This window comes from Myxocyprinus asiaticus, chromosome 45 (genome assembly GCF_019703515.2).
Source record: "Myxocyprinus asiaticus isolate MX2 ecotype Aquarium Trade chromosome 45, UBuf_Myxa_2, whole genome shotgun sequence".
Taxonomy (NCBI): domain Eukaryota; kingdom Metazoa; phylum Chordata; class Actinopteri; order Cypriniformes; family Catostomidae; genus Myxocyprinus; species Myxocyprinus asiaticus.
This window is the reverse complement of record NC_059388.1, coordinates 13,247,918-13,275,551: the sequence shown is the minus strand read 5'-3', so window position 1 is coordinate 13,275,551 and position 27,634 is coordinate 13,247,918. Positions and strand designations below refer to the sequence as shown.

The following is a 27,634-nucleotide window of genomic DNA, read 5'->3' as shown; positions in this document are numbered from 1 at the left end:
CCTTTCTTATATGAAAGGATTCTTGTTTGACTTCAGTTCATATTTTGATGGACATTTGGCCAGAAAAAAAAAAAAAAATTCAACTTGATGTATTAAAGCACTTGGTACATTTAAAAATGTTTGTACCTACAATTTCCAAGACATAAATGGATAGTTCACCCAAAAACTAAAAATCTGTTATCATTTCCTCAACCTCAGTATGATCAGTTACAAAATGCATAGCATCCAGAGTCAGAACACTTTGAAGGTACAGTTGATATAAAAAGTCTACACACCCCTGTTAAAACAGCAGGTTTTTGTGATGTAAAAATTAAACAAAGATAAATCATATCAGAATTGTTGCACCTTTAATGTAAAAATTGCAACCTATGCAATGCCACTGAAAACCAAAGTGACAGAAAAAAAAGAAAAAAAAACTTAGAATACCCTAACTGCATAAGTGTGCACATCCCTGAACTAATACTTAGTTGAAGCACCCTTTGATTTTATTACAGCACTCAGTCTATTTGGATACGAGTATATTAGCTTGGCAAATCTTGACTTGGGAATATTTTCCCACTCCTCTTTGAAAAAACGTTCCAGATTGGTCATATTGCGAAGGCATCTCCTGTGTACGGCCCTGTTCAGGTCCCCCCACAGATTTTATATAGGATTCAGGTCTGGGCTCTGGCAGGGCTATTCCAAAACACTAATCTTTTTTTGCTGAAGCCATTCTTTTGTTGATTTGGATGTGTGTTATGCTGAAGGGTGAAAGATCTCTTCATTTGTCAGCTTTCTAGCAGATGCCAGAAATTTCTGTACCCAAATTGACTGATACTTGGAGCAATTCATGATTCCCCTCCACCTTCACTAAAGCCACAGTTTCAGCTGAAGAAAAGCAGCCCCAAAGCATGATGCTGCCGCCACCACCATGCCTCACCGTGGGTATGGTGTTCTTTTGCTGATGTGCTGTGTTTTTGTGCCAAACATACCTTTTACAATTTTGGGCAAAAAGTTAAATCTTGGTCTCATAAGACCATAACACATTTTTCCACATGATTTTGGGAGACTGGATATAGGTTTTTGCCAGGCTTGGATGTTTTTTCCCGTCAGAAAAGACTTGGTCTTGCCACCCTGCCCCATAGCCCAGACAGATGAAGAATATGGGAGATAGTTGTCACATGTAGGGGGCAACCAGTCCTTGCCAGAAAGAGCTGCGGCTACTTTAATGTTGCTGTAGGCCTCTTGACAGCCTCCCTGACCAGTTTTCTCTTTGTCTTCTCATCAATTTTGGAGGGACGTCCTGTTCTTGATAATGTCACTGTGGTTCCATAATTTCTCCACTTGTTGATGACCGTCTTCACCGTGCTCCACGGTATATCTTATGCCTTGGTAAACATTTTTGTAGCCCTCACCTGAGCGATACCTTTCAACAATGAGATCCCGTTGATGCTTTGTAAGCTCATTGTGGCCCATGGCTCATGTAGTAGCATGCAACCAAGATGAGAGAAATCCTACAAGAACAACAGATATTTATGAGTTAATCAGTCTCTTCAGGTGAAGACAGGTGTGTACTATTTCACATGAGCTTGATGATTGGTTGATTCTGAACACAGCCACATACCCAATTATAAAAGAGTGCGCACACTTATGCAGTTAAGTTATTCTGTTTTTTTTCTTTTCTTTTTTTTTTTTCTCTGAAATGTCACTTTGGTTTTCAGTGGCATTGCATAGGTTGTAATTTTTACATTTAAAGGTGCAAAAAGTCTGATGTGATTTAACTTTTTTTCATTTTTTATATCACAGAAACCTGCTGTTTTAACGGGGTGTGTAGAATGTTTATATCCACTGTATGTGCCATGTTTGATGGATGAAGCTTAAAAGCTCTAGAAGGTTAATGTTTTCTAAAAACCATAACCAAACTCATCAAGCCAGCATAACAAGCCATCTTAATCTATTTTCCCTGGAAATCCTTAATTGTTTTATCTTTTTGCTCAGGCAATACAGTTTCACATTAACTAAAAACAGAAGTGAAGTTTATGTGAAAAAAGGCCAAGTACTGATTCCACCAATGATGGAAATGATGCAGCTGCTGCGGAGTGCATGACGTAGGCCCAGAGGACTGTGGGATAGATTTGAACATGCCTCTTATACACATTACACTCTCCAACGTTAACAAAGAGTCCATATCCAAAAGTGATGACAAAGCTCTGCATGTGTGTACATGAGTTGGAGAGAAAAAGAGTGAATAATTTTTACGCCTTGCAGACAACCTTTCTGCAAATTTGGTTGGCAACTTCTGCCATTCCTCAGCAATATCCATGCCAACTTGCTTTCAGCATTCAATTCCAACTTTTCTGTACAAAACCATTTCTCTTAAGATGTTGAGCTATAAGACTATGGCAGCAAGACCAAATGATTCTTCAATAAATGCAGCTTCAAGTGGAACCAGATCTCACTCAAACCTGTCAAGCATGTTGGGAAGATGCGTTTCATTAGATCAATGCTTAATTTGTGTTTTTCAATGATTCTTCTTTACTGTAACATTACTGTGTTTGCACAGCTGGAGAGGTGCACAGCTCAGATCTCAGCAATATATAAAGTGGCTCTCACTTCAAGTGTGAGTGTATGTGAATGGATCACCAAGCTGCACACTGTGTGTGTGTCAGGAGTGAATGGGATCCATATGTTTTTCTTTCCTGAAGTAAATGTCATACTTCATGTGAAGATCTTGCCTTGCTGAAATTTAAAACAAAGATGTAGTTTGATGGAAATAAAAGTTGTCAGATCTGTCCCTTTAGGTGTCGGCTTCAGGGTGGAATCTTTGAATATTGCTTTGGTACAGGGGAAAAGGACCACATTTAATTGTCTTGCCTTTCTTCTCTCAGTTCAGAGCATGTGTTTACAAGTCTTTATGGGTGAATGCTGTTTCTTGGAGATGGAAAATATCCATGGACAACAGCATCAATGAAGTTTGGCACATCCCTTTTGAATTTGAATTTGAATTTGAGCATGCTAAGTGTATGTTTCACATCTGCCAAACACTTGGTTTAGTGCATTCAGGGTAGTCTTGGATACTGATTATCTTTGCGCCATATCAAGACAGGTTCGTGCCCTGTTACCCAGATCTTTAAGATGACCTCACTTACCAGTGCCAACATGCATACAGGTTTGTGGCTGTTGGAAGCCAAAGTAATTGGGACCTATGTTATGGTAACGTGCTAATTGTTGAACAAATTTGTTTCTCGTTACTGCCTTTTAAAACATGGGCCAGCAGACCAGACAGCTGTAACACTCAGCATGGAGGCTTTATTTTTCAAGGAGTCCAAACGGAGCTGTGTTGAAGGGTCTCAATTAGACCATCTCCATCTCCAGGTTCAGCTGCCTTCTGAACCCAAATTAGTTCAAGAGAAGCCACATTATGGGTCTCAGATCAGGGACAAACAAATGTCATGGAGTTTTATCTATGGTTGAACCCTGCTGGATAGACCAGGATATGTTTTGTTTTAAATAATGGTCACCAGCGTGGAATGCTAGTGCACTGTGTCCCCATCAGGGTTCATAACTAGCTTAACCAGCAAGACTTCCTTGGTCAGTCAGCATTCCCAGAAAGACCATGCTGGTTGATCCGTTTCACTGTTGATCGACTGTGTTGGTTCAACATCTAGACCAGCTTGGAAATTCAATACAAATCCCATTCTGCTGGGAATGAAAGCAGCTGCATTCTTTGAGCATCAGCAGAAAGACTTCTGCACAGTCAGGCCTCAGTAAGTCCCCAAATGACATTTTTATGAAATCATCTTCCATTCATATTGCCAATGTTAATAAGATAAACCTAGTATGTGCTTTATTTTTCAGATAGGGAGGACAGTCAAATGCAAAAGGGAAGCATGTGAATGTATATACAAGATGTAGGTGTGGTGGAAGGATTTTAAAAACTGAACACACTCTCTTCCCATCTTGTGTCCAATCCAGACAGTTTCACTTTGGCAACATGTCACACTCGGTTCATTCTAAAGAAACATCATGCAGTCTTGCCAGAGAAACTGGATGGTTTCTTCTGATACTCTAAAAGAAAAACAGCCTGGTTCTCTCTGTATGCGTTAGGTCATCCCTAGAGATAAACAACATACTGTTTCAGGAACCATCGCTTGATTTATTTTTAGAGGGTGATTTATATAACTGCAAATCCTAGAGTACACACACTTTGTTTTCACAGATGTGTGGTCATCAGTGCTGCCACTACCCTTAAACTTCTGCATGACAAAGGTTTATTAGCAAGCTGCTTTTCTTTCTGTACCTTACATCTAGGAAAATCTCGAAAGCCTTTGATGTCCTGCAAATGATCTCATCATTTGTATTTTTATAAGACTGCAAAGCAGAGGGCATTATGGATTTAAAGGTTAAGTGTGTTATTTCTCTGCCATTAACGTTATGAAAATTTTTTCCAGACATTGATATTTGTTTTCTAACAGGCTTCCCAACCACATCTTACACACTTTACCTCGTCTGACGTTAAGCTTGTTTGAGATGTCAGGCACCTCACTTTAAAGATAGACAAGGGTAAGTGGTTGCAGTCAGGGAGGAATAAAAAAAGAGCTGTTAAGTCAGACAGTTCATTCTTCTCGTAGTGGATCTGCAATCTACACTATGCAAATGGTAAATATCGCTTTTTTATTCTTAGTTACTCATGAAGTGGAGTAAAATACAATTGTTTTTACATTAAGATGGATGTGTAATCCAATGTACTCATTCACTGCATACTGCTTCATGCATACTGCAGCACCTGCAGCACCTGCCTCTAAAACAACATGATCCCACTAGAACTTGACATGTTGCTACCGAATGTTCCGGTACCCTGACATCGACCCCATTCTGCCGAATTACTGACAAGTGCCTTCTGTTGACATATTCCTATGGCGCAACTGATAGCATGTTGTGCAAGCATCTTTACACCTCGTCCTAACCAGACGCGACGCAATAAGATTCCAGCGACAAGCAATCTGCCTGTCTGCACCGGATGTGACATGACACCGCGATATTCATACACTAAAATGAGGATTATTGACAATAAAATGTAGAAATCAAAGCAATCACAGACGGAACAGTGTTTATTTAATGCAACTCATTTCTCACTGAATCTCAAACACTTTCCATGGCAAGCCCCGAGGGGATAAATATACAATCACACACATACACAGGGCAAAGTTACTTTATGAATCGCATCCTTCAGTCTTCAGTGAATGTTTATGTTCATGCGGTACTCCTGTTGTTATTTCGCCGATCTCCACGTAACAGGGAGGCGGAGAGAAAGTTGGAATGAGCTGGGATGTCTCCCCACTACCATTCTGAAACGGTGTGTGTATGTGTGACAGAGCTCCGGCTAAAGAGAAAGAGACCTCAAGCACAACATTCGGTAGGTGTGTGACACCCTCGGCCAAAATCAAGTTGTTCTGAACCGGCTAATGAGATACCAGCTTTAATATACTGCAATAAGAATAATTTTAGACCTATTTGTTGACTGCGCTGCCTGGCGCAACATCGCAGAAATATAAACCATTCCAAAAATAGAAAGCCCTGTCACTCATCATGTGTCACGGCTGGTTAGGACAAAAACTCTGATTAATATGCAAAAGATACCTTAGGTTAGTACATGGTGTTAGAGGAACGGGTTCTGGTCCTAACCAGGAAGTAATCGCAATCACATTATCAATGATCAGCGCGATTCGGAGGTTGCATTTTTGCTCTTAAGTTACATTTTTATTCCACTGTACTATATTTAGGGTTAGGGTTTGGGTTAATAAAATATGCTTTCCTGTTAACTGTATTACATCATTTACAACTAAAAACAACTCGCTTTACAACTCGCTTTTGGTGCCACTCTGTGGACATTAACCCGGACACTGGAGCTCACAAGTCCCCATACGTTCAACAACTTCCTGCTTCAGCATTTCAGATGAAGAACTTTCAACCTACTTTTGCCAAATAAACAGTGAGATAAGTCCTGTCATGAGTACTTTGCACATTAAATTTGTCTCTGCACATTACAGAGACAGTATATACTAGTGTTGGGGTACTCGAGTTCGGACTCTGACTCGAATCCGAGTCACGAGTCCAATTTTAATGGACTTGGACTTGTCACGGACTCAGATGCATATTCACTTGGACTTGACTCGGACTCGAGCCTTTTGGACTCTGGATTTTTATGACTCTGGAGTCCAGCCGAGTCCATGGCATTTTTGATGCAATGTCAAACAAACAAGCAAACAAATAACATAATTAGGGTGACAATACGTCCTCTTTTTCCCGGACATGTCCTCTTTTTCAGACCTGAAAAAAACCATCCAGCCGGGATTTCAAAATTGCCTCTAAATGTCTGGGATTTGGCTTTGTCTTCACAATGATGTGCTCTCTACAGTTAGCACTATCATACATTGTGTATTTGATACTGCACATCAGTTTTCACACTTATATGTCCTTACGTGTGATTTTTATTATGGCTGAGAGCAGCAGTGCGCACTCTTTCAAAGTACTTTTTTAACTCTCTCGCCTGCACGTGCTGTATGTTTGTGCGCAAAAGAGATCGCCACCCGCGCTCTGCCATTCTCATCCAGAAACATCTATAACATAAGTACACTTTTGAAAGGACATTCTCCAACTCTGCAAATTATTAAACAGAACAAATGTTTTATCAGACTCGCGTTATTACACAAAGCCATTTCTAACTGAAAATGTTGACTATATCGAGACAAAATCAAATATGCTACGTATTAGGGATATTTAAACTAATATGTCGGATGAAATAGACCATGAAAATTGTACAATGAAGAGCACAAGTGAGGGGAGAAGTCTCTATTCACCTATTATCCATACTAAATATGTGAAAAGAACAACACGTCAACTCAAGGGAGTTTGTCATTAATTTGATCTTGACTTTAGGGAAGTAGACTACAACTGGACACAGCAGGAGGACTGAAAAGTGTGAAGTGTAGTAGAATAAAAATAAATTTCTAAGGGTATCTGAACTTTTCTACACATTAAATGTATTTAATTAATAACATTACATGTATTTCACCCATAATTTTAGATAAAAAGAAACTAATTTGAATGGACAAATTGAAAATGAAGTAGAAAAAAAACTAAATTAAAATTTGAAATAATAATAACTCTGGTTTTAATGACTAATGCAGCTTTCACTTTCTTTAGTGTATGTTTGAGTGTAGGGGAAAAAATCAACAAATAATTGAAAAAGTAAACAAATCAATAAGAATTGCGTTGAAGGACAGTTCTGTCTTCATACACCTAAATCATATGCTTTCATTCTGAAACCACTTTGAAGTTTTTTTTCAGCAGGATACTAATCATAAAATGTATATATGAAATTCAACCGAGGTGTTTTTGTTGCATTTATATTGACAAATAGTTTTTCTTAGTTGTGAAGGTTAAAATAAGCTTAAAATATTGATGTTGAGTTTACAGTTATAATTTTAATTCAGATTCATGAACAGATTCACTCGGACTCGGCCTGTTATGGACTCGGACTTGACTCGGACTCGATTGTTTAAAGACTCGGACTTGACTCGGACTCGACTAAGGTGGACTCGAACCCAACAGTAGTATATACAATATATATATTTAAAAAAACTCTCACCTTTTGAATGAATTCCCTCTTAATGAAATGGCAGAGTGGGATTGTTATCTACCAAAAATGACAGACAAAATCGATACAGATAGCGTTCCTCTTTACTCACCTAACAATGAGGCACAGATCAGGGCACCTGTTATCCTAATGTAATTTCTTGTCATTTTGAGCCCATTTTTATCTCTTCTAAAATAATTTAAATAATTTCAGTGTCCCGCTCTGGGAAAGCGTGTGGGGCCCACTTTGGCTCCAAATGGTTCACACCTGGTAGGGCCTCCCTGTTCCCGCAATAGGTCTGGTTTGAAGGGTACAGGCAAGAGGGTAGAGATTAAGTCACACTTCACTAAGAAGAGCTTGAGAGCCCTGGCACACTTTGTTAGGTTCAAATAAGAGTTGTTAGTTTCTGGAACTACAGGGGTACTGAAGGGCTGTGAGAAAATGTTGGCAGAAGAGTGATGTTGATGAGTTTGTAGATTAGTGTATGAAACTGGTGTAATGCTCAAACTGAACAATTAGAAATGGCAATGTTTATTATGCAGTTTCTCTGTATGTAGCCTTGAATAGGTCTTTCATTCAAGCTGTCTAACCACAAAAAGACATACTTGTAACTAGTGATCAACTGATATGGGTTTTTTAGTGGCCTATACCAATGCCGATATCCAGAGAGCAGGGTGACCGATACAATGCCGATATAATTTAATATAGTAAATAACAAACTTGTAAATAAATATTAAATAAATAAAATTGCTAAAAAATAAAATACAATAAAAAAATCTTTACTCAATTTCACAAAACTAAAAAATAATATTGTATTTTAAATGGTAGATAGCAGTTTCTTCAGATTGTGTTTAGTCATAAAATTTTTGTAATTTATTTGCACATGAAGAAATTGTTAATATATTAGGAAGAAGGAAATAACAGCACACACAGTAGTCCAGCAACCATGGATGGCATGTCCATGTTAGCAATCTAATTTTCTCAACAAATACCGAATCGAACCAATTGTGTATATACAGTGCATAGTGAATAAGACATTTTCTTATAGCACAGGTGAAGCGTTTTACCTTGGGCTGCATCCGAAAACATAGGCAGCTGACTTGCTACATTTCTGCCTAATCAGTTAATGGCTTAACTGACAGCTGTTTTGAATGAATGGAACTCTTAAGGAAACTGGTCTCTGAACAGTTTGAAAAACACCTTATTTTCATCCTACCTCCATATACAGCCTCTGGAGGCAACATTTTCCTAGTTTTGGACAAAGCCTTGAAGTTGCTCTCACGCTTGTGTGGGTCCAGCGTGCAAGCCTCAATCTCCTGACAGTTTAAACGGCCTGAATCGCCTGTTTGGACTGTTACGGGTTGACCATCATGATTTGTGAATCAGAGGAACTTTTGATCATGATCCTGAAGTTTTCGATTATGGCTGATGGAATACGTGCAATATAGAGGAAGATATTAGATGAGCGCTCGACAGGAAGAAAATGCTGGATTTTCATGGGGTTTGTGAATTACATCTGTTTAAACAAGATATCTGCATATTTGCAAACTACATGATATTAGTTTTATTGATATTTGCATTTTTATCATTAGACAAGACAGTTAAAAGTTACAGGGAATTGTTGAGGAGAGAGAGGGAGAATGAAACAGGCGAGCACTTTAACATTATGAGCTCAAGCGCGTCTGCTGCAGCTCTGATATGCGGACCGTTTAAATGACACTGTGTTGCACACCGGTCTATTCTTGTAGTAACACGATGGCACGTAACAATAAAACCAACCGTGACTGGTCGTTTACATGTCTTAGTCACGTCACATGCAAGCAGGCGATTCTCTGCGCCTCAAGAAACAAATCGGCCAAACGGGAATATTTATCTACCAATGCCGATAATTAAAAAAGTCAGAATATCGGCCCCAGTGATATATCGGTCGACCACTACTTGTAACTGAAAATTGTAACATAATGCAGAAATGAGGGAGAGAGAGCAATGGATCTAATCGCAGGTTTGTTTAATGAAGACGATGAAGAAGGTGATACAAAAAAAACATAGAGGAGTACAAAGAACTAAATATACACACTTAACGTTACATCTTAACATAAGTACATAAGAACAACGATCAAGAACTGACAAAGGAGAATGGAAGTGAGGGCATATATATATATACACACACAGAAGTAAATGAGCTAAATAGCTAACACATGTGAAACAATGGTGGAAGGTAATAAGGAAATAATAAACTCAAACTAGGCAAGATATCAAAATAAGAGTCTCAGATGATGTCAACATAGATTCGCTCCATAGTGCTGCAGAATTTTGATCATCCTCCGTTGTAAAGGTTTCAAATATATTGTAAATCAAAAATTTGCCATTTTTATTTGTATTTCAGTTTACGAAATGTTTTCATTTAGTTACTGTTTTATTTGTCGGCAACAATAATAACACAGATGCATGCACATTTGCTAGAGTCTTACTTTAAGATAAAAATCCTTCATACCTAGCGCCACCCCTTGGTTAAGAGTGAATCCTTCTCAGTGTTTGGGAACTGAACCTAGGTATTTCGTTTACACTCCCTTTTCTTTACTCTGCCCCCTGATATGTTGCATACTTGTGGTGTGATGTATGTATGCAGGGGAAGAGGCTAGGGGTTACTCACACATCTGTGGAGCAGCTTTACTGTGTGATGGTGAAGTGTAGGTTTTTGCCTGTTAGATGTTGTAGCTCTGATGTGGCGCTAGTGTTGTGCTTTCTCTGTCTGCATTAAAATACAGTTGAGTGACTCACCCATAGAACAGATAGTAAAGTACCACTCTAAACTTTATAGATCTAAACATGCACACTTTTATTGGAAAACGTTTGTATTCCAGACAATGGCCTGTGACAGTCAGGATGTGTTTTAATAACATAGATTCCTTATTATCCTTATTATTCCTTATTACATGCACCATCTTACACAGTCTTAATAAGCCAATGATGTGTAAGGTCGTAAACACCTGGCTTTTTCTTCTTTTTTAAAATTGAATATACAGTATTTTGCAATGAGTTGGTTAAAACGTCATCAGCTTTTTTCATACGGCTAGGGTTGGTTTTTAAGAGGTGTTCACAGCCATGTTAAACTTCTTATGCTCAAATGTGGTTGACATAGTTGTGCCAATATTTCACATTTAGGGCAAGAGAAACTATAAAACCAACTTTATAGATTTGCTATGGAGAGAACTGTGAAAATCTCTGTAGAATTTTGGCAGAAAACTAAAGCGACCATATGCACAAAATCTTCAAATTTTTCCCCACCATTACAATGTCTTTAATCCCCGTTATATTTTTACCCTCAAGAACTATCATAGCTGTTTAGATAAATATTCTGCCATCAGTCTGTCTATCTGTCTGCAGGTATAGTCAGCCAGAACATGATCTTTTAATTACCTTGTAACCTAATAACCTTTTTATTTTGGAAGAAATATTCAGCTACATGTTCTAGACTGTCTCGCTAGACCTCTGTCATACCTTGCTCTCTTCTGAGTAATAAACAGACTGGCTCTGCTCTGCACCCTGCCAAACCTTTGATCTTTTATGCCGTCAGCTGCTCTGCAAAAATAATTCACATGTTTCAGTTTAACGAAGACTCTGGAATAACTCCAGTAACATTGTGACAAAGGACAAAGTCTCTAATCAATAGTGCAATAGTGATTGTGTTTCCATGCACACCAATATGCTGAAAACGACCAAAAAAATCTAAATTTAATTTACATGAGATTTGAAATTATCATGCTATTCTCTGCTTTTGTTGTAAAAACGTAAACAGTCATGCGCACGAGGCCTGGGTAGCTCAGCGAGTATTGACGCTGATTACCACCGCTGGAGTCGCGAGTTGGAATCCAGGATGTGCTGAGTGACTCCAGCCAGGTCTCCTAAGCAACCAAATTGGCCCGGTTGCTAGGGAGGGTAGAGTCACATGGGGTAACCTCCTCGTGGTCACGATTAGTGGTTCTCGCTCTCAATGGGGGCATGTGGTAAGTTGTGCGTGGACCGTGGAGAGTCTCCGCGGTGTCATGCACAACGAGCCACGTGATAAGATGCGTGGATTGACTGTCTCAGAAGTGGAGGCAACTGAGACTTGTCCTCCGCCACCCGGATTGAGGTGAGTAAACATGCCACCATGAGGACCTACTAAGCAGTGGGAATTGGGCATTCCAAATTGGGAGAAAAGGGGATAACTTTTTTTTTTTTAAAAACACTTGCGCAAGATCAGTTTTTGCTTAAACCATTTATGACCTTCCCCAAATAAAGGAAAACCCAAGGTTTCACTTTGAAAGTTTGTTCATATAGAAAATATATTTCCTGACAGATGCAAGAGAGTGTTCACATTCCCACATAAGCTGTGTTGCAGAACTGTCACCTTATTGAACAGTGTGTTTATGATAGCGAGCAAACCAGATGTCAGCTTTGCCCTCTTTGCTTATGTAATCATGGTTGCTTTTTAGCATACTGTAGGCCTGCTTTGTAAAGTAGATAGCTCATTGTTGTCTGCTGTGGTCACCTTATTTGTGTTACATCTATCTACACCTGTTTGCATGAATTCGCCTGGTTAGTAAACACAGCTTCCTTCACAGTTTTGAAGTTTATCTTCACAACAAATCAGTTGAGTATGCTAAGATGATTAACGATTCACAAAAGAATGGTTAAGAAACATGAGCATTGGCTTTACAGGAGGAATCCATGATGTTAGGTTATGTAAATGGCTACATCTTTGGAGAAAAGCAACAAGTGATACGATGTGATACATTTGTGAGACCAAGTTCAGCCTGTTCCCCATATCCCTTGGAAACCTTGGAAACCAGATGCGGTCCAGGCTTGATATGCGTTTCATAATCTCTGTGAGAACAAACAAGACCTATTTTAGCTAGAGAGGAATGTCTGGGCACCCTCTGCATCTTGTACAACCAGTTTCAGAGCTGGATTAAGGTTGATGGATCACGTTTGGATGGAAATACTTCACAAAGAAGATGTACCCACCTATTCTCTTTTGTATAATATGTACTTAAATAATGAACTTTTAGCATATGTGATATGAATCACTCTCTCACAACACTAAAACATTCTCATTGACACTAATATGGAAAATAACATATGTCACAGCATTTTCCAAACAATGGCTACGAAAACCGCAATTTGAAAATAGCAGTCAAAACATAACTCAATTTACCTTAAAAACAGTACACTTGCAAAACTCAGTCAAGACACACACCAAAAGAGCACACTCTCTCGGGGGCAGTGTCCTTGCTTGGACTGTAAAGTATTTTGTAATCACAGTCAAACCAAAGATAAACTGCCTCTTGTCCTAATATCCCACTCCCATCTCCTCCCGTTGTGACTTCCTCTTTTGCTCCCCCTTCTCTTGCCTCAGAGCCAGTTCCTGCTGGATCTTTTCTCGTCCTCCTCTCGTCTCATCTCTGGCTCCTGTTCCAACCACTTTCCAACCAAGTTTTCTTACATTGCACCATCATGTTAGTGACAGTTTTCCCAGCTGCTTATTTGCAGATATCTTCGAAGGCAAAAAGACTGATTACAGTCTTGGGAATGCAAATTTCTCAATTCTTTTCTAAAAAGAAACAGTCAAGGCTTATTAAAACTTGTCCTGGAAGGTCCCAAATTTGCCCACTGGAAAAAAGAATAAGCATTTATTTCCTGGGGTTCAGACCCACATAGGCAAAGATATGCACTGGACTCCATAGACTTCACTTAGCTTGGGTGTTTCTTCAACTTCTGGCACTTTCATGTCCCAGGGGTTGATTTTCATTAAAATAAAGATTTTAAGAAGGTCACATTAAAACCAATGGCAACCTTTTCTGCCTTTCTCATTTATTTTTGGTACTTTTCAAATGCCTTTTTATACATAGATTTGATATGACTATTTTAGACTTGTCTCAGGCCCAGACAATTTTGAAACTATGAAAATCCTTTATAAAAATATATATTTGTACATGTGTAAAACTATGATAATCTAAACAAAAGTTAAATTATCACAGTTGTGGCATAATTTCCACCACATCAAACAATTTTGCCCCTAATAATGTTTCTTCAAAAGTTATTAACCACATCAACAAAAGTTTCAGTAAAAATCATGCTTGAGATGAAAAATGAGAAAAGTGATGTTTAAAGAATACAATGAAAATTTAAGGTAAATATGTAAGTATATTAAAGGTAAGGATGGACATTTTTATTTCCAATCAAGCAGTTATTTTGCCAAAATATGCAAAAAGTGTGAAAACACACTGTAAAAAATAATCCTGTTAAATTTATGGTAACAAACTGGCAGCTGTGGTTGCCAGAAATTCACTGCAAAAAATACGGTAACCACCTTTCAGGCTTTATGGGATGTAATTTTGATGCCTGTATATTTTACGGTGCATTATTGTCATTTATATTATTAAATGATAAACTTGATATTAACCTTCTGAAACTGTCAAAATCTGCTTTTTACTTTATAATGTATTGTTAATGACCGTAGTAATTACAGAAGGGCACATGATGACATGAAGTTCACCAATAGTGGCCCTTCCAGGAGCAATAATCAATAAACATGTAGAGAGAGTGCTCAGTGTCACTCACACAAACAATAAACACCATCAGTGTAACACATGTGAAATTAAAACAATGCCGTAAACATGAACTAAACTACATTAAATATAACACAGATCACCCCAATGTACGTAACTGATATTACAAATAAGAAGAAACATAACTATTCCCATAAAATATAATGAAATATGAGGGAAAGGTCACGCAGGTAATTCTGGAAACGCCCAATTATTGTTTTTTGCTGTAATTTTAACAATAATTTACTGTAAAAAGTGCATATACTCTCTTGTTAAACATGATATACATTTTTACCATTAATTATACGGGAAAATCAGATTTTTACATCTAAAAAATTACATTTTTACAAAATGTTTCCGTAAAACTACATGTATTGTCTTTTTAAATATATATTACAGTTTTGTACCATATATGTTAAGGTAACTACACGTTTACCAATTATGGGTTTTTTACTGTAGCATTTTTACAGTCTTTTATCATTAATATTATGGACATTTTTTTACAGTGTATTTAATTCTGTGTATTTAAGATACATAAAATATTAGCTATGAAATTAGCCTTAGCAAGACAAAGGAGTTGGCCATTCTATTTCAGAAAAGTTCAAAATGTCATTTCCATCACCATCATTTTTACCACTGAATTCTATTAAACACAATAAAGAATTTAAGATATGCTGGAAAAGACACTGTGTTGTGGATTTTCATGACTTTCAGAAAGAAATTACAAAAATGACAAATCTCTTGGGATGCATACATACACTGAACATTGTTAGTAGATAAAAAAAATAAAAAATAGTGAGAGTGAGAAAAATGTTTTAACGAGATTTTACTTTCTAGAATCCACAGTGCTAAAAGTGCCAGAAGTTGAAAAAACTCCCAAATCTTTGTTGATGTCTTTGTGTTGCAACACAGTCTGTTGCATCCTTCTTAAAAATCTGGGGGTATACAAATATGTAGTGATGAAAACCATTCATGGCAGAAAATAGGTTTATATATCACTAGGTATACTGTAGTTTGTGTTGGAGGTATTAGTTTAGTTTTAGACTTTCAAACAGTGTTCTAAAAGTTCTAAGAGCCTTTAAACCCTGGTGTTTTCACATTAGTCATAGTAAAGCATCACTCTTTATTTCAAATGTATGAGGTTTTGCTTTCCCCAAGATAAAATTAGTGAAGGCAAGTCATTAGTCACTGGACAGGATGTGGTGATGGTTTGTGCTTTCTGTGTTGCGGATCAGGACAGTTTGAGCATAGACTCTTGATACTATTACTTCTTTAGCCTCAGCAGTGAAAATGAAAAATAGTTGCTGTAATCCTCATTTAGCGCTTGTTATACACACAGTAAACATTTAGAAGATTTTGAGATCAGTAAAGCTATGAAATCTCAGACAAACAATGATATACAAGCATAGCACCAAAATCGATTAGGCATTTTGACCATCTGGCATTGACCGTATCTAAAAATGTTAAAGAGAGAGAGAGAGAGAGAGAGAGAGAGAGTGAGAGATAATACACCCATTATTATAAGAGTAGAGACAAGTTCGACCCAAATAACTACCGAGGCATTTGTGTGAACAGTAATCAGGGGAAGACTTTCTGTTGTATCTTGAATTCCCGGATACAGGCCTTCCTTCCCAAGCACAATGTCTTGAGTAAGAGTCAAACTGGATTCCTACCAAACCACCGCACCACCGACCACATTCACACGCTACACACAATAGTCAATCAGCACGTTCATCAAAAAAGCAAAGGCAAAATGTATGCATGTTTTGTTGATTTAAAAAAAGCATTTGATTCCATTTGGCATGATGGTCTATATTATAAAATTCTACAATCTGGCATTGGGGGTAAAATATATGATACTATCAAATCTATGTATTTGGACAACAGGTGCAGAGTTAAAATTGGCAATAAAAGAACAGAATTCTTCACTCAAGGGTGTGGAGTGAGACAGGGCTGCAGTTTGAGTCCAACTCTGTTCAATTTTTACATTAATGAGTTAGCAGTGCAGTCTGCAACACCCGGTCTTACTCTAAATAATTCTGAAGTTAAATTTCTTCTCTATGCAGATGATCTGGTGCTGCTGTCAGTTACTGCACAAGAGCTACAGCACCTGGACCTGCTGGAGAACTGCTGTCAGAACTGGGCCCTGACAGTCAATTTGAAAAAAACTAAAATTATGATCTTCCAGAAAAAGCCAGATTACAGGAAACCAGATACAGATTCACTCTGGGAAACACTGCAATAGAACACACCCTACAAAATGACTACCTCGTCTACAAATCAGTGCTTCAGGGGGTTTTGGTCTGGCAGTGAATGCACTAAAAGAGAAAGTTAGAAGAGCATTCTATGCTATTAAGGGCAAATTTACCCAAATAGATATTCCTGTAACAATTTGGTGTAAAATCTCTGATAGTATTATTATGCCTACTGCTCTGTACGGATGTGAGGTTTGGGGTCCACTCTGTCTGGCAGATTACTCTAGATGGGACAAACACCCCATAGAATCCCTGCATGCAGAATTCTGTTGAAACATTCTAAGAGTTCAGAGAAGAACACCAACTAATGCATGCCGAGACAGACAGATACGAACTAGACAGATACCCCCTAATTATACATATTGAAAAAGGATCCCTCAAATTTTGGACACACCTAAATTCAAGTTCCCGTTGAAGCCTAAAACTAGTCCCATTTGTCAGCTGGCTCTGAAACTCACAAACCCACTAACAACTAACAAACACCAGTTTCAGACCAGCACTGCTGAACAAAACCAAATCAGAATAAACCAAATCATAAAAGAAAGCAAAAATTCATATTTGGACCACTGGGAAAATGAAAGTAAAAACCAAAGCAAATTGGAATGTTATCGGGCCCTAAACAAAGTATAATCTAGCAGAATATCTCTACACTGTAAGAGATCCAAAACAGAGACGGATCCTCACCAAATACAGGCTCAGCGATCACAGTCTGGCCATAGAAAAAGGCAGACACAGACAAACATGGCTTCCAAAGGAAGAACGAGTCTGTGCTCACTGTGACACTGGTGCGGTCGAGACAGAGACACACTTTCTCCTTCACTGTGAAACATTTACAGAGGTGAGTGAGAAATACATCGACAAACTCTCAAACCTCATGCCACATTTTTCCAGTTCAGCAGAAACAGATCAAATGCAGGTGTTACTGATTGATATTGTATAGTGTATATTGTTATTATAGTTTTTATTTTATTTTATTCATTACCTGGCACCTTATTTTAATTATATTTTTATTGTTATTTATTTTATTATAATTATTTGTCTTGTCATTATCTGTTTTGTGTATTGATGCTTTGGCAATATTGTATGTAAACACAATCATGCCAATAAAGTACTTTAAATTGAATCGAGAGAGAGAGGGGATTGGACTGCACAGAATGTGGAAATAATGTGAAACACGGCAGTAAGGACTGGCTTGTTCCCTATGTGTCCTTGTGTTCTGTGTCTGCTGTAGGTATCACAACCGGAGAGGGGGAGGAGGATGTAAGAGGGGATATGTTATTAAGAGAGAGACAGGTCAATAGAAGTCACAGACACAAAAATCACAGACACATTCCTGTTTCAGCTTTTCTTGTTAATTAGTATGACAGACAAAATGTCTCTCACAGATGTCTCCTGAGGTTCTTGTCTGCCTGTCAGAACTGATTTAAGTATGAAGAACACAATTCCTGAATGATCTCAACAGACTTGCAGAATACATTCAGGACAGAATATAATTTATTATACAGCATTACAGCTGTTCATATCGTAATTCTGCGTCCTCTTGAGCTCCTTCTGCACCTCCGGGACTTCAACCAGCAAACCAGATGACGCCCCCTCTGTTTCTTCTGTTCTCCTTGAATGACTGTTTCTGGGGGGAGGCTCACACTCTCTGAACCTCTTCCCACAGCTCCTCTCCCACAGATGTCTGACCTTTGGGTTCAAGTTGGAGATTGTGAGTGGATGGAGAGCCTTCTACAACATCTGAACAAATGCTTTCACCTGACAGAATGCTGACTCTTTCGCTGTCCAGTTGCCAAATCCCAGCACAATGACCCAACATGGCTTCCACCAGCTGGCTGACCGACCTGGAAAAGCTATCAGCCTTCACTGTGGGGAAGTTTTACACCAGAGTGCTCCAGAACCAGCATGCTTAAAACTAAGACACAGTGACATTAGTAACTTTTTGCTAGGAATGGGTTTTATTTTCTAGTTTAATTGGGATTTTAAAACTGCATCTTTAGTGTGTTGGTTAATTCCATCCAGCCTCTTTCATTGGCACAGGTGGGTAGTGTAGCCAAAAACTTTACTCAAGTAAAAATACAGTTACTTAAAATATAAAATTACTCAAGTAATAATGTTAAAAATTACTTGAATAAGAGAAAGTTTCCAATAAAAAGAATACTCAAGTAGTAACTAGTTACTTTCACATATAACGTAATGGATGTTTGCTCTCCTATATTCCAGTACATGATACACATTTAACATGCATTACAGAATGATTAATAATAATATTGTTAATAATGGAAATTGTCATCATTCACCACCATATTGTTCCAAACCCAAATGACTTCTTTTTTGGGAAATGATGATATAATATTAAAGGTGAACTATCACTTTAAGGAGGCTTCTCAGGTTTGGATGAATCTTTAAATTAGAAGAGATGTTTGGAAAGCTTTCTCTAGTAATTATTACAGTGAAAAAACATGAACAATGTCACACAGTCCCAAGTTATATATAAGTTTAATTATACACTGAAGCAAGATCATGCTTTATTCATGCCTTCTGCTGTCATTTCACAGCTTTTTATGTCCTGTGTGAATTTAGTTCAGTGACGGTCCGGCATTGTCAGTGTCGAAAGAATTTAGATAATTAGTTCTGTAAACTAAGCGTAAATTGCACCTTATCTCTGTGTTTGGAAGCATGTTGTCCATAAGACAAAACCGCCTGCATCGGTCAAACACTGTGTACACGCCAATCTTGCACATGTAGAAATGCTCACAATTGTGATAGGCAGGGCAAAACATTTGCACAACACAGATGTTTACAAGGATTTATACAGTTGGCACTGATATGTTGCAACACTGATATAAAAATGCAAACTTACAAACTGAGGTCATAAGAGCCCACAGTTACAGATTCACACTGAAAATGAATAAACATCACCATGACACAGCAAGCCAACATTGTCACAGTCTCTAAAACTTACCTCACTGTGTATTCTTAAGTTTAATCTTGGCTTGGTGTAAGATGAAAGCATTGTGTGGAGTGAAGAAATGTTTGTTTTGCACACTTGCTGCTGTAGTGTTGAGCGCGACTCGAGTGACAGCATGCAGCTGTGAAGTTCTACTGTCGTAAGAGTACCATTCAAATATCTCAATAAATTACGCATTTATTATCACCAGTAATGTAACACAAGGAACGCTACCCATTGTAACAAAGTAAACATTTTTCATCAGAAATTTACTTGAGTGAAAAGTACCCACCATAAAACATACTCATAAAAGTACATTTTTTCCAAAAAGTTACTCAAGTAAATGTAGCACATTACTCTGTTCATTGGTCATGCTTTTGCCTTATCATATGCCCAAACACGGTAGCTTTCTTGCCAACATGATGCAAGAAACCCTAAACAAAGGACTATTCAGTAAAACATGACAGAAGACATTGTAGGCTTTTTGTTTTTGGAGTCCGCCATACATTCTGTGCCTTTTTCTCTACATGTCTCTGTATTTTTACCGAGCGGCAGCATTTAGTAAGTCTTCAGAATATCCCTCCGGGCTTCAAGTCTCCAGAGTTATAATTTTGGTTTTAGGATAATCATAGAGTATTCTTCGAGTTGCGCAAAACTTTCATAAAACATGTTTCCATTCAGTTCCTCACCACAGCAACACAAACTTCAAAACTGAAGTATGTTTCAAGACTTTCACTTAGTTGTGGTATTCAAATTTAAATCCACAATGTACAAATAGAAAGATGCACATGCATAAATGGAGGACAGCATTTTAAAAACATCTTAGACTATTCATGCCAATAAAACAATGACTACTGGGTACCATTTGGGTAAATGCTTGCACGGTAGTGCTTATGTGACCTAAGCAGGACTGCCACTAAATGTCCAGATCATCTATACTGTCAGTGTGCGATGACTTCCAGAGCAATATGTTTGTCAGTGTGGATTCAGTATAGATTTTACAGATGTTGTGTTTGATGCTGTATTCTCATATTCTTACACTCGAGGGAAAAATCCAACAGGAAATGACCATTTTAGATGACTGTGGCTGGGTTTAGAGCAGAGAGCTGTGCCTCTGTGGAATATCAGCACTGTGGTTTGAGGCCTTTCTCCCTGTATATCTTTCAATTTCAGACCGCTGCTTCCCCCTCCCCTCCCCTCCCCTGGATTCCACCCATGGTCTGTGACAGACGGACACTGGTAATTATTTCTTCCTCCACAGAAGCAATGTCCGACACTGAGCATCTATCTTCCACATGTTTTTGCATTTAATCTCTGCTCTAGTCAGCTTCTTGCACGCAGAGATACTGTCATCACTCATTCTTGTCCACAATCACCCTAAAGCATTCCATACCTGTGATACTTTATCACTGTAACATAAGTATTAAGAAATGCATACCATTAACACTTGAATTTCATCTTGATTGCCCTACATCTCTAAAACTCAACTTTTGATTAGGCAGTGATTACATTTATGTCCTGGTATTAAAGACAGATCTGTCTTTCAGCTGAAGTGTAGAAATGAACAAAAGGCTTTTGGTTACAAGACTGGAGATCTAACGCCCTCTCCTGGAACAAAGTTCAGCAAGAGCCAGAAGATGACAAATCAAACCGGTTGTAATCTTCCAGATTGGTTGCAGCATAATGTAGCAGGGATAAAACCAATTGTTATTTAAGGTGCATAAATGATGTGGAGCATTCTTGTGCCGTAACTTTTCAAACTGAAAAGTATGTTTGATGCTTGTGTTGCAATTTAAAAGGATATACCGGATTTCCAGAAATATATTCTGGTCAAGCTCAGACACGTCAACATTGCCAATTGTGCCATTCTTGCAAAGTTAAAAAATAAATTGTTGCTCAGTGAGATTAAGAGAGTGAGCTTATGGGATGGTGTCAACACCAGAAATATTTAGTAAACTTCAGAGAGAAAAAGAAACATCCAAAACCCAAAAAGAGGAATTTGTAATTCTTCCATGTTCTCTTAATTGTAAGTGAAACTGATATCAATCTGTTAAAATTGTTAATTTAATATTATAGAGACGACTGGAACCACTCGTCACAAGGGGATGTTGTCATTACTGGGGTATGTTGTCCCAAATATCAACACGTTAAATAAATCTTTCCAGGTCACGCAGTTTAATATTTTAAGCCAAGAATTTCTAGAAGTCAAATGATGCAAGAATTACTTTTAAAAACAAAATCTGAGAAATATTCGCTAGTGGAAAGTGTGACCACCCCAGTCTACCCCAATAGACTTTTTTTTTTTTTTTTTTTTTTTTTTAAATAGGGGAGATTGTTCTGTAGCACTAAAGTTGTGTAATCGCGCCCTGTTGAGATCACCATGAGCTTGTAGCACTTAGTCTCAGGAGGTTAATGCTGATTGTGACTAGAGCATGACTGCTGTGTGCATTTTCTATTTCCCTTTTTTTTGTAACTAGTAGCACCTAATAAACATGCAAAAAAAAAAAAAAAGTTTTCTAGAGCAAATAGTTTTCCTAAAGATTGACAGCAACATATGTGGACAGCAGGACTAAGTTGTGAAATTTTAAATACAAAGCTATAGAAAGTCAGATTTTTATCAAATTGTGTCCAGGAGTGTTTATTCTTCATGTTTGAGACATTGAATCAGAATTATGCTAATTTCTGATGTAAAGTAATGGCCAGCATCATCCAATCATTGCCAACCATGTTAAAATAAAATGATACATTATAAATTCTGAATCCAAGTACCAATGATCATTGTCCCATGTCTGTCAAACATGTTGAGTGATCCAAACATCATCTGCAGCCTGAAACTGAACTTTTGGTCAGATTTTAGGAGTGGATGCTCTTAGCTGCATAGAGAGCTATAGGATGCTCCCTTGCTCTTTATTTAGTGAATGACTTAACTTGACGGCACACTTGAGGTTTTCCTGAAAGTTAGCTCTGGTGAGCTTTTACGAACCACCTAAAACTCACACGTTCATTTTGGCCAGATTTACTAAAGGACGTCACACCCGTTCGTTCTTAGATTTCATATGAAGCGTGCTGGGTCCTTAAGAGTTCTAGCATCGTTCAAACATTTGGTAGAATTAAAACCCATTAATTTGTTTGATGACCACAATTAAAAAGTCTTTGTAGGTACAAACAAATATTTTAATTTTAAATATACATTTAAAAAGTAATTTTACAAATGTTTTAAAAAAAAAAAAAAACCCCAAGATGATCTCATGCACAGGATGTGGACTATGTGTGGTGCTGAAGAGGTTTGTATTTTCTCACAGGATGGGCTTTAAATGTGAATTGCTGGTGAAAAAAAAAAAAAAAAAAAAAAAAAAAAGCTTAAGTTGGACAATTAAAGGTGCACTCAGTAATTCTAATCCAATATACTGTTAAAATCTGCAAATATCTTCTCACAGTCTGCTAGCCGTCCATTCTGTGGGTGGGCTTAAAAAAAAAAAAAATCCTAGTGTTTGTATACAGCCCTGGCTCTGTAAATGGGACAAAAAGTGGATCAGACCTATCCACACAACACTACTCCAGCCAGTCAACAACAGGGGGTGGTTCTTGCATGTGCACAGTATGGGGGGTGGGGGCAGAGCGAGAGAAATTCATTAGAGCAACGGCAAATCTGGCTGATGCAAACTTTCTAAACTCAGGACAAATGGCTGAGAAACAGACCAGGAGAAAAAGGTCAGATGAATATATGCTTTAATAAAAAAAAAGGATTAGGATAAATCAAGGGCGGAGATACTGAAGGGAGTGTTTGTTCTTGTTTGGGCTTGAATATCAGTGTTTCTCAGGAAATCGCTGAGTGCACCTTTAAGTGGCAGAGTCTACCAAATAAATACTATTTTTTTAGTTAAGAGAGAGCATTCAGTTTAAAAATAATACTCACCCATTGTTGCTCTTGCATCTCACGCATCTGTCGCAGTCTCCTCTCGCGTTCAACTCTCCGCGCAGCATCACGCACATCAAAAGAGAACGGCTGAACACGGGTTACTTTCCAGTACTGTAAGAGAATATTGGCAAACATTACGGTGATGAAACGACTTGTTTCTGCGACTAGGGTAAAAGCATTAGGACAATTTGCCAGCGTGCACACACTTCAAGAAGTGCAGCAAACAGAACCCATGGTAAAACATTACACAAAACATGATTCTGGAAAACCTATTGCACTCAACATTATAGCCCATATTTAAGACACTTCAATTTTATAATAAACCTCCATCTAATTGAAGCATAATCTAAAACGTGTTATGATTGTTTAAAGATTACTCATCAATTTGATAGAAATTTGTTATGAACCTAATGCGTAAACACGTTGCCAACTGTAAACAATATCTTAATGTTTGATTCAAATCAAGCATGACAACCAAGAAGCTTCAACAGAAAACATTCAAGCACTATAACAAGTGACAAGCCAGGAAGACTTTGATGCACTTCATGCATTCTTTCAGTGTAGTAGTTAAAGCATATCATTTAGGTTTACTACCAGATTCAGTTTCATAACAGTTGTCATTTGCAGGGGTGCATTTAGTGATTTGGGGGCCCTAGGCAAGCCTTTTTTTTTTTTTTTTTTTTTTTTAAAAATGGAGAAAATATTCCTATGTCCTGAAAAAGATATCACTGAAACACAGTAAGTGTCCTGAGATACCTCATCGGTCTCTGTGACAGCACTAGACTGTTCAAACAGCAAACAAATGTGTCTGTGGTTGTGTCTTTCACCCCCCCCCCGGTTGTGCCAACTTTCTATAAAAGGATTGAATAATGTCTGACAACAAACACGATCTGGCTACTATGAACTACTACTACACCTTTTTTTCCCCCTTTCTCACTCTCCCGCTTTCTTATTGCGCTTTTCGTCCATCAACTTGACCTTGAATTAACCATCCAATTTATTAGACTAAAACTTGACTGAGCAAAACCTTCTGGAAACATGCAAAGTTCACATTTGAAAACACATCTGGGTTTCCATCAAAATGGATAGCATTTATGCACATTTCTAAAAATTCTAATAAAGCAAATACAAATTGCTGCAAGTTTCCATCCACTACTATTTCATGTGCATTATCTTCTGGGAGTCTTGTCATGCTGGAGCAGCTGAATGACCTCCTTGCTTTAAGCAATTGTACAGTAATTAAATCCTGTCAGGATAGGGCAGAAAAGTGTAATATCAGATATATTGAGGGCTGAAATGGATGCGATGCCCATTCACCAGGGGGTAGACTCTTCCAAATGTCAAGGGCTTTGTTCATAGGATTGTGTGCCAACTTCCAAGCTCTCTCCTTTCTTTGGGCCAGTCACATCAAGCTATCGTACACTCATAACGTGCACGAATGGTTAAAACATGTCATCGTTTGGCGAATAAACCGTTTCCGTCACCTTAATGTGCATTTGAACTAATGCAAATCTCTAGGAAATCCACCTCCTCCTAGCGCATTAAATTTTATGCAAATTATGTGTTTATTCACATGAAGTAATTATAGCTTTCAGGATTTCTAATGGACAATTTCAAAATGTGCATAAAAATAGTTGGAAGGAAACCCATTCCGAGAAATTAAAAAAAAAAAAAAAAAAAGTCAATGCCCAGATCATAATCATCATAAACAGTGTATTGGTGACTATAGATCTTCACGCTAGCACAATCTTTGATTTTTAATGGGAATGACAACGAGGCTGTGAGGGATATACTTACCATCTCATCAATGGCACACACATTATAAAGCTGTAAAAAGCTCCTTGATCATGTCTGATTTTCCACAACTTATGTTGTCTGGAGTTCTTTGTATACTGAATGTTCTTGGAAAGATTTTTCAATGTTTTGTCCACAGAAAGATCCAAAAATACTTTAAACTGCAGTACAGCCCATTGAAGAGACTAAAGTTATCCCTCAGCCTCGTTGTCATTCCCATTAGAAATCAAAGATGGCACTAGCATAAATAAGGTCTATAGTGAGGGCTGTGCAGCCCGTGCTCGTGGGAGCAGCGGCGGGTGGCGTCACAGGCTGTCTGATCCATTTGGAAAGACAGTGTTACCTTAGCATGTCTTGATTTGGATTAATTTTTGTTCTCTCCACAAATTCAAACCAAACTGAACTAGCAAAAATGTAGCTTAACTTGTAACAGTATACAGTGAAATAAAACTTTCCGAGTGGTTTGGCTCACTTTCACCCGTTTATGAACTTGTGTAGATGCGGGAAAAAAAACCTTGGAATATTCCATTATAGTCTGATCTGAGGGGGAAATGGGGTTGCTTGCATTGATGGTGCTGAAAATAACTGCAATATCAATCATATCAGTGTTGTTACAGTGATTTACTCGCTGCACACATTTAGCATTAATGATAAAGCATTATTTGTATTTTTAGGGGGCCCTTGGCTTTTTGGGGCCCTAGGCGGATGACTACCTTTGCCTAGTGCCAAGTCCACCCCTGGTCATTTGAGGGTACCATTTTGCTTCTTGTCTCCAACAACCCCGAGAAGACTCACTGCTGCATGTTGAAGGGTTCAACAGGGCAGTATGACTTACAGCAAAAAACAGCTTACAGCACCTAAAGGGCTTTGGCATTAAAATGATGGGCACTTTCAAAGCACTGCTTCTGAGCTTGTTTTGAACTGGCCAAGTCACACGATTTCAGCTACGAAAGCTTAAGTCATATGATTTCAAATATTGATCGGTTTGACCAGGGTGCTTGATCTCAAAATGTATGGTTTTAACTGATCAAGTTAGTTTAGCAATAACTAGGTTTATAAAATGATGCCGATTGATTTACAGATTGGAAATCAGTGATTTTACATTCCCCTCCACTAAGGAGTTCCACCCACCAAAACAGCCTACAAAATTGCAATGAGCAATTTTGAGTCTTCCAAAAAATAGCCTATATTTCAGGAAAGACAACAAAATATATACTTTCACCCAGTTTTCCAATGGACTCCTCTCACGCTCAACTCTCTCTGCAGCATCACGGGCATTAAAAGAGTGGCAGTTCTGGCTCATATGGTGCCCTAGGAGAGATCAGACATGAGCCACCCCCAACCAAATATTAGTAAATTCAATGTTTTAAATATTTTAACAGTCATTTCATTTTGGAACTTAACCAACTTGAACAGTTCTGGCTTCTAGCAGACTTAAAAACTACACTGACGCTATCAAAAAGCAAAAAAATAAAGAATATTGACAATCAAATGATATTTAATTCTCCAATACATCTACTGTATAGCCTATACATTCTTCAACTTATCTGGCACAAAAACCAAATGACAATCTCAATTCTATTGAAACATAAATAAGGTGGCAAAATTAAACCGAATAAATTCATATGGTGCCAGATAAAATACCAAACTGAACATAACATGTACTTGCAAGTACTTAAAATATATTTCGGAAAGGAGATGGGTGCAGCATCATTTAAAATCAATAGTTTTCTGATATGACTGGAGTCTTCATTAATGATTGTGAGTGGTCATGATTTCCTACATATTGCAAAATTACAATTCGTGTCTTTAAGGGTTAAACTTCATAAAAAAAAAAAATTTTTTTTTTTTTTTTTAAATATGATTGCACCTTTAAACCATACCTCATTGGAAAAAGTAGCTGGTTACAGAAAAGGCTATCCTTTGTGAAGATGTTTGAACTAACATCAACCTACTGTATAATGTAATTAGGTTAGTAGCTACCAGTTCCCGTCAACATTAATGCACGGATGTGGCTCGGCTCATTGGGGCACCCCCGAGAATGCTGCTGCCCTAGACGACTACCCACATCTCCTGTGTCAAGACGAGTCTCACGCCAAACGATCACTGCCCCACACCCACACCTACAGGAGAGGTAATACACAGATTTTGTTTTTATAAAGAGAACCAGGGAAAACTTGTGGTAATTTCCCTGTGTAGGCCTACATTTCAAAGATGAAACCAAATCTGTTGGTTGCACGTGCAGGTGAAGATGGTCCAGGAGATGTCGCATCTGCACAGACTGTTACAGGACAAATACAAAAATAAAAAAACACTTAACTTACAGGCTACAAACAAAACCTTCTATTATCCTTACCAGTTTCAAGACTGTTGTGTTTTTGCAAAGGGGAGATGACTGCCAAAACATACTGGCGCTTAGGGGAGAAGCTTAACGGCGCTCTGCGTCTAAATGCATTAAAGGGTCTCATATCTGTTGTCTGACCTGTGAGAAAATAGGTAATTGAA

The 27,634-nt window shown here is 38.0% G+C and overlaps 1 protein-coding gene across 1 annotated transcript; it reads right to left on the bottom strand.

Annotated features, from left to right (window-relative positions):
- Positions 1-1,361: 1,361 nt before the first annotated feature.
- On the bottom strand, positions 1,362-27,379 carry sinup (siaz-interacting nuclear protein). Its single transcript, XM_051687979.1, has 4 exons — positions 27,113-27,379; positions 26,346-26,440; positions 23,333-23,446; positions 1,362-1,493 (listed from the first exon to the last, which is right to left on the bottom strand). Exons 1-4 carry the CDS (start codon positions 27,126-27,128, stop codon positions 1,362-1,364), a joined length of 357 nt encoding a protein of 118 aa, XP_051543939.1. The 5' UTR covers positions 27,129-27,379.
- Positions 27,380-27,634: the final 255 nt, after the last annotated feature.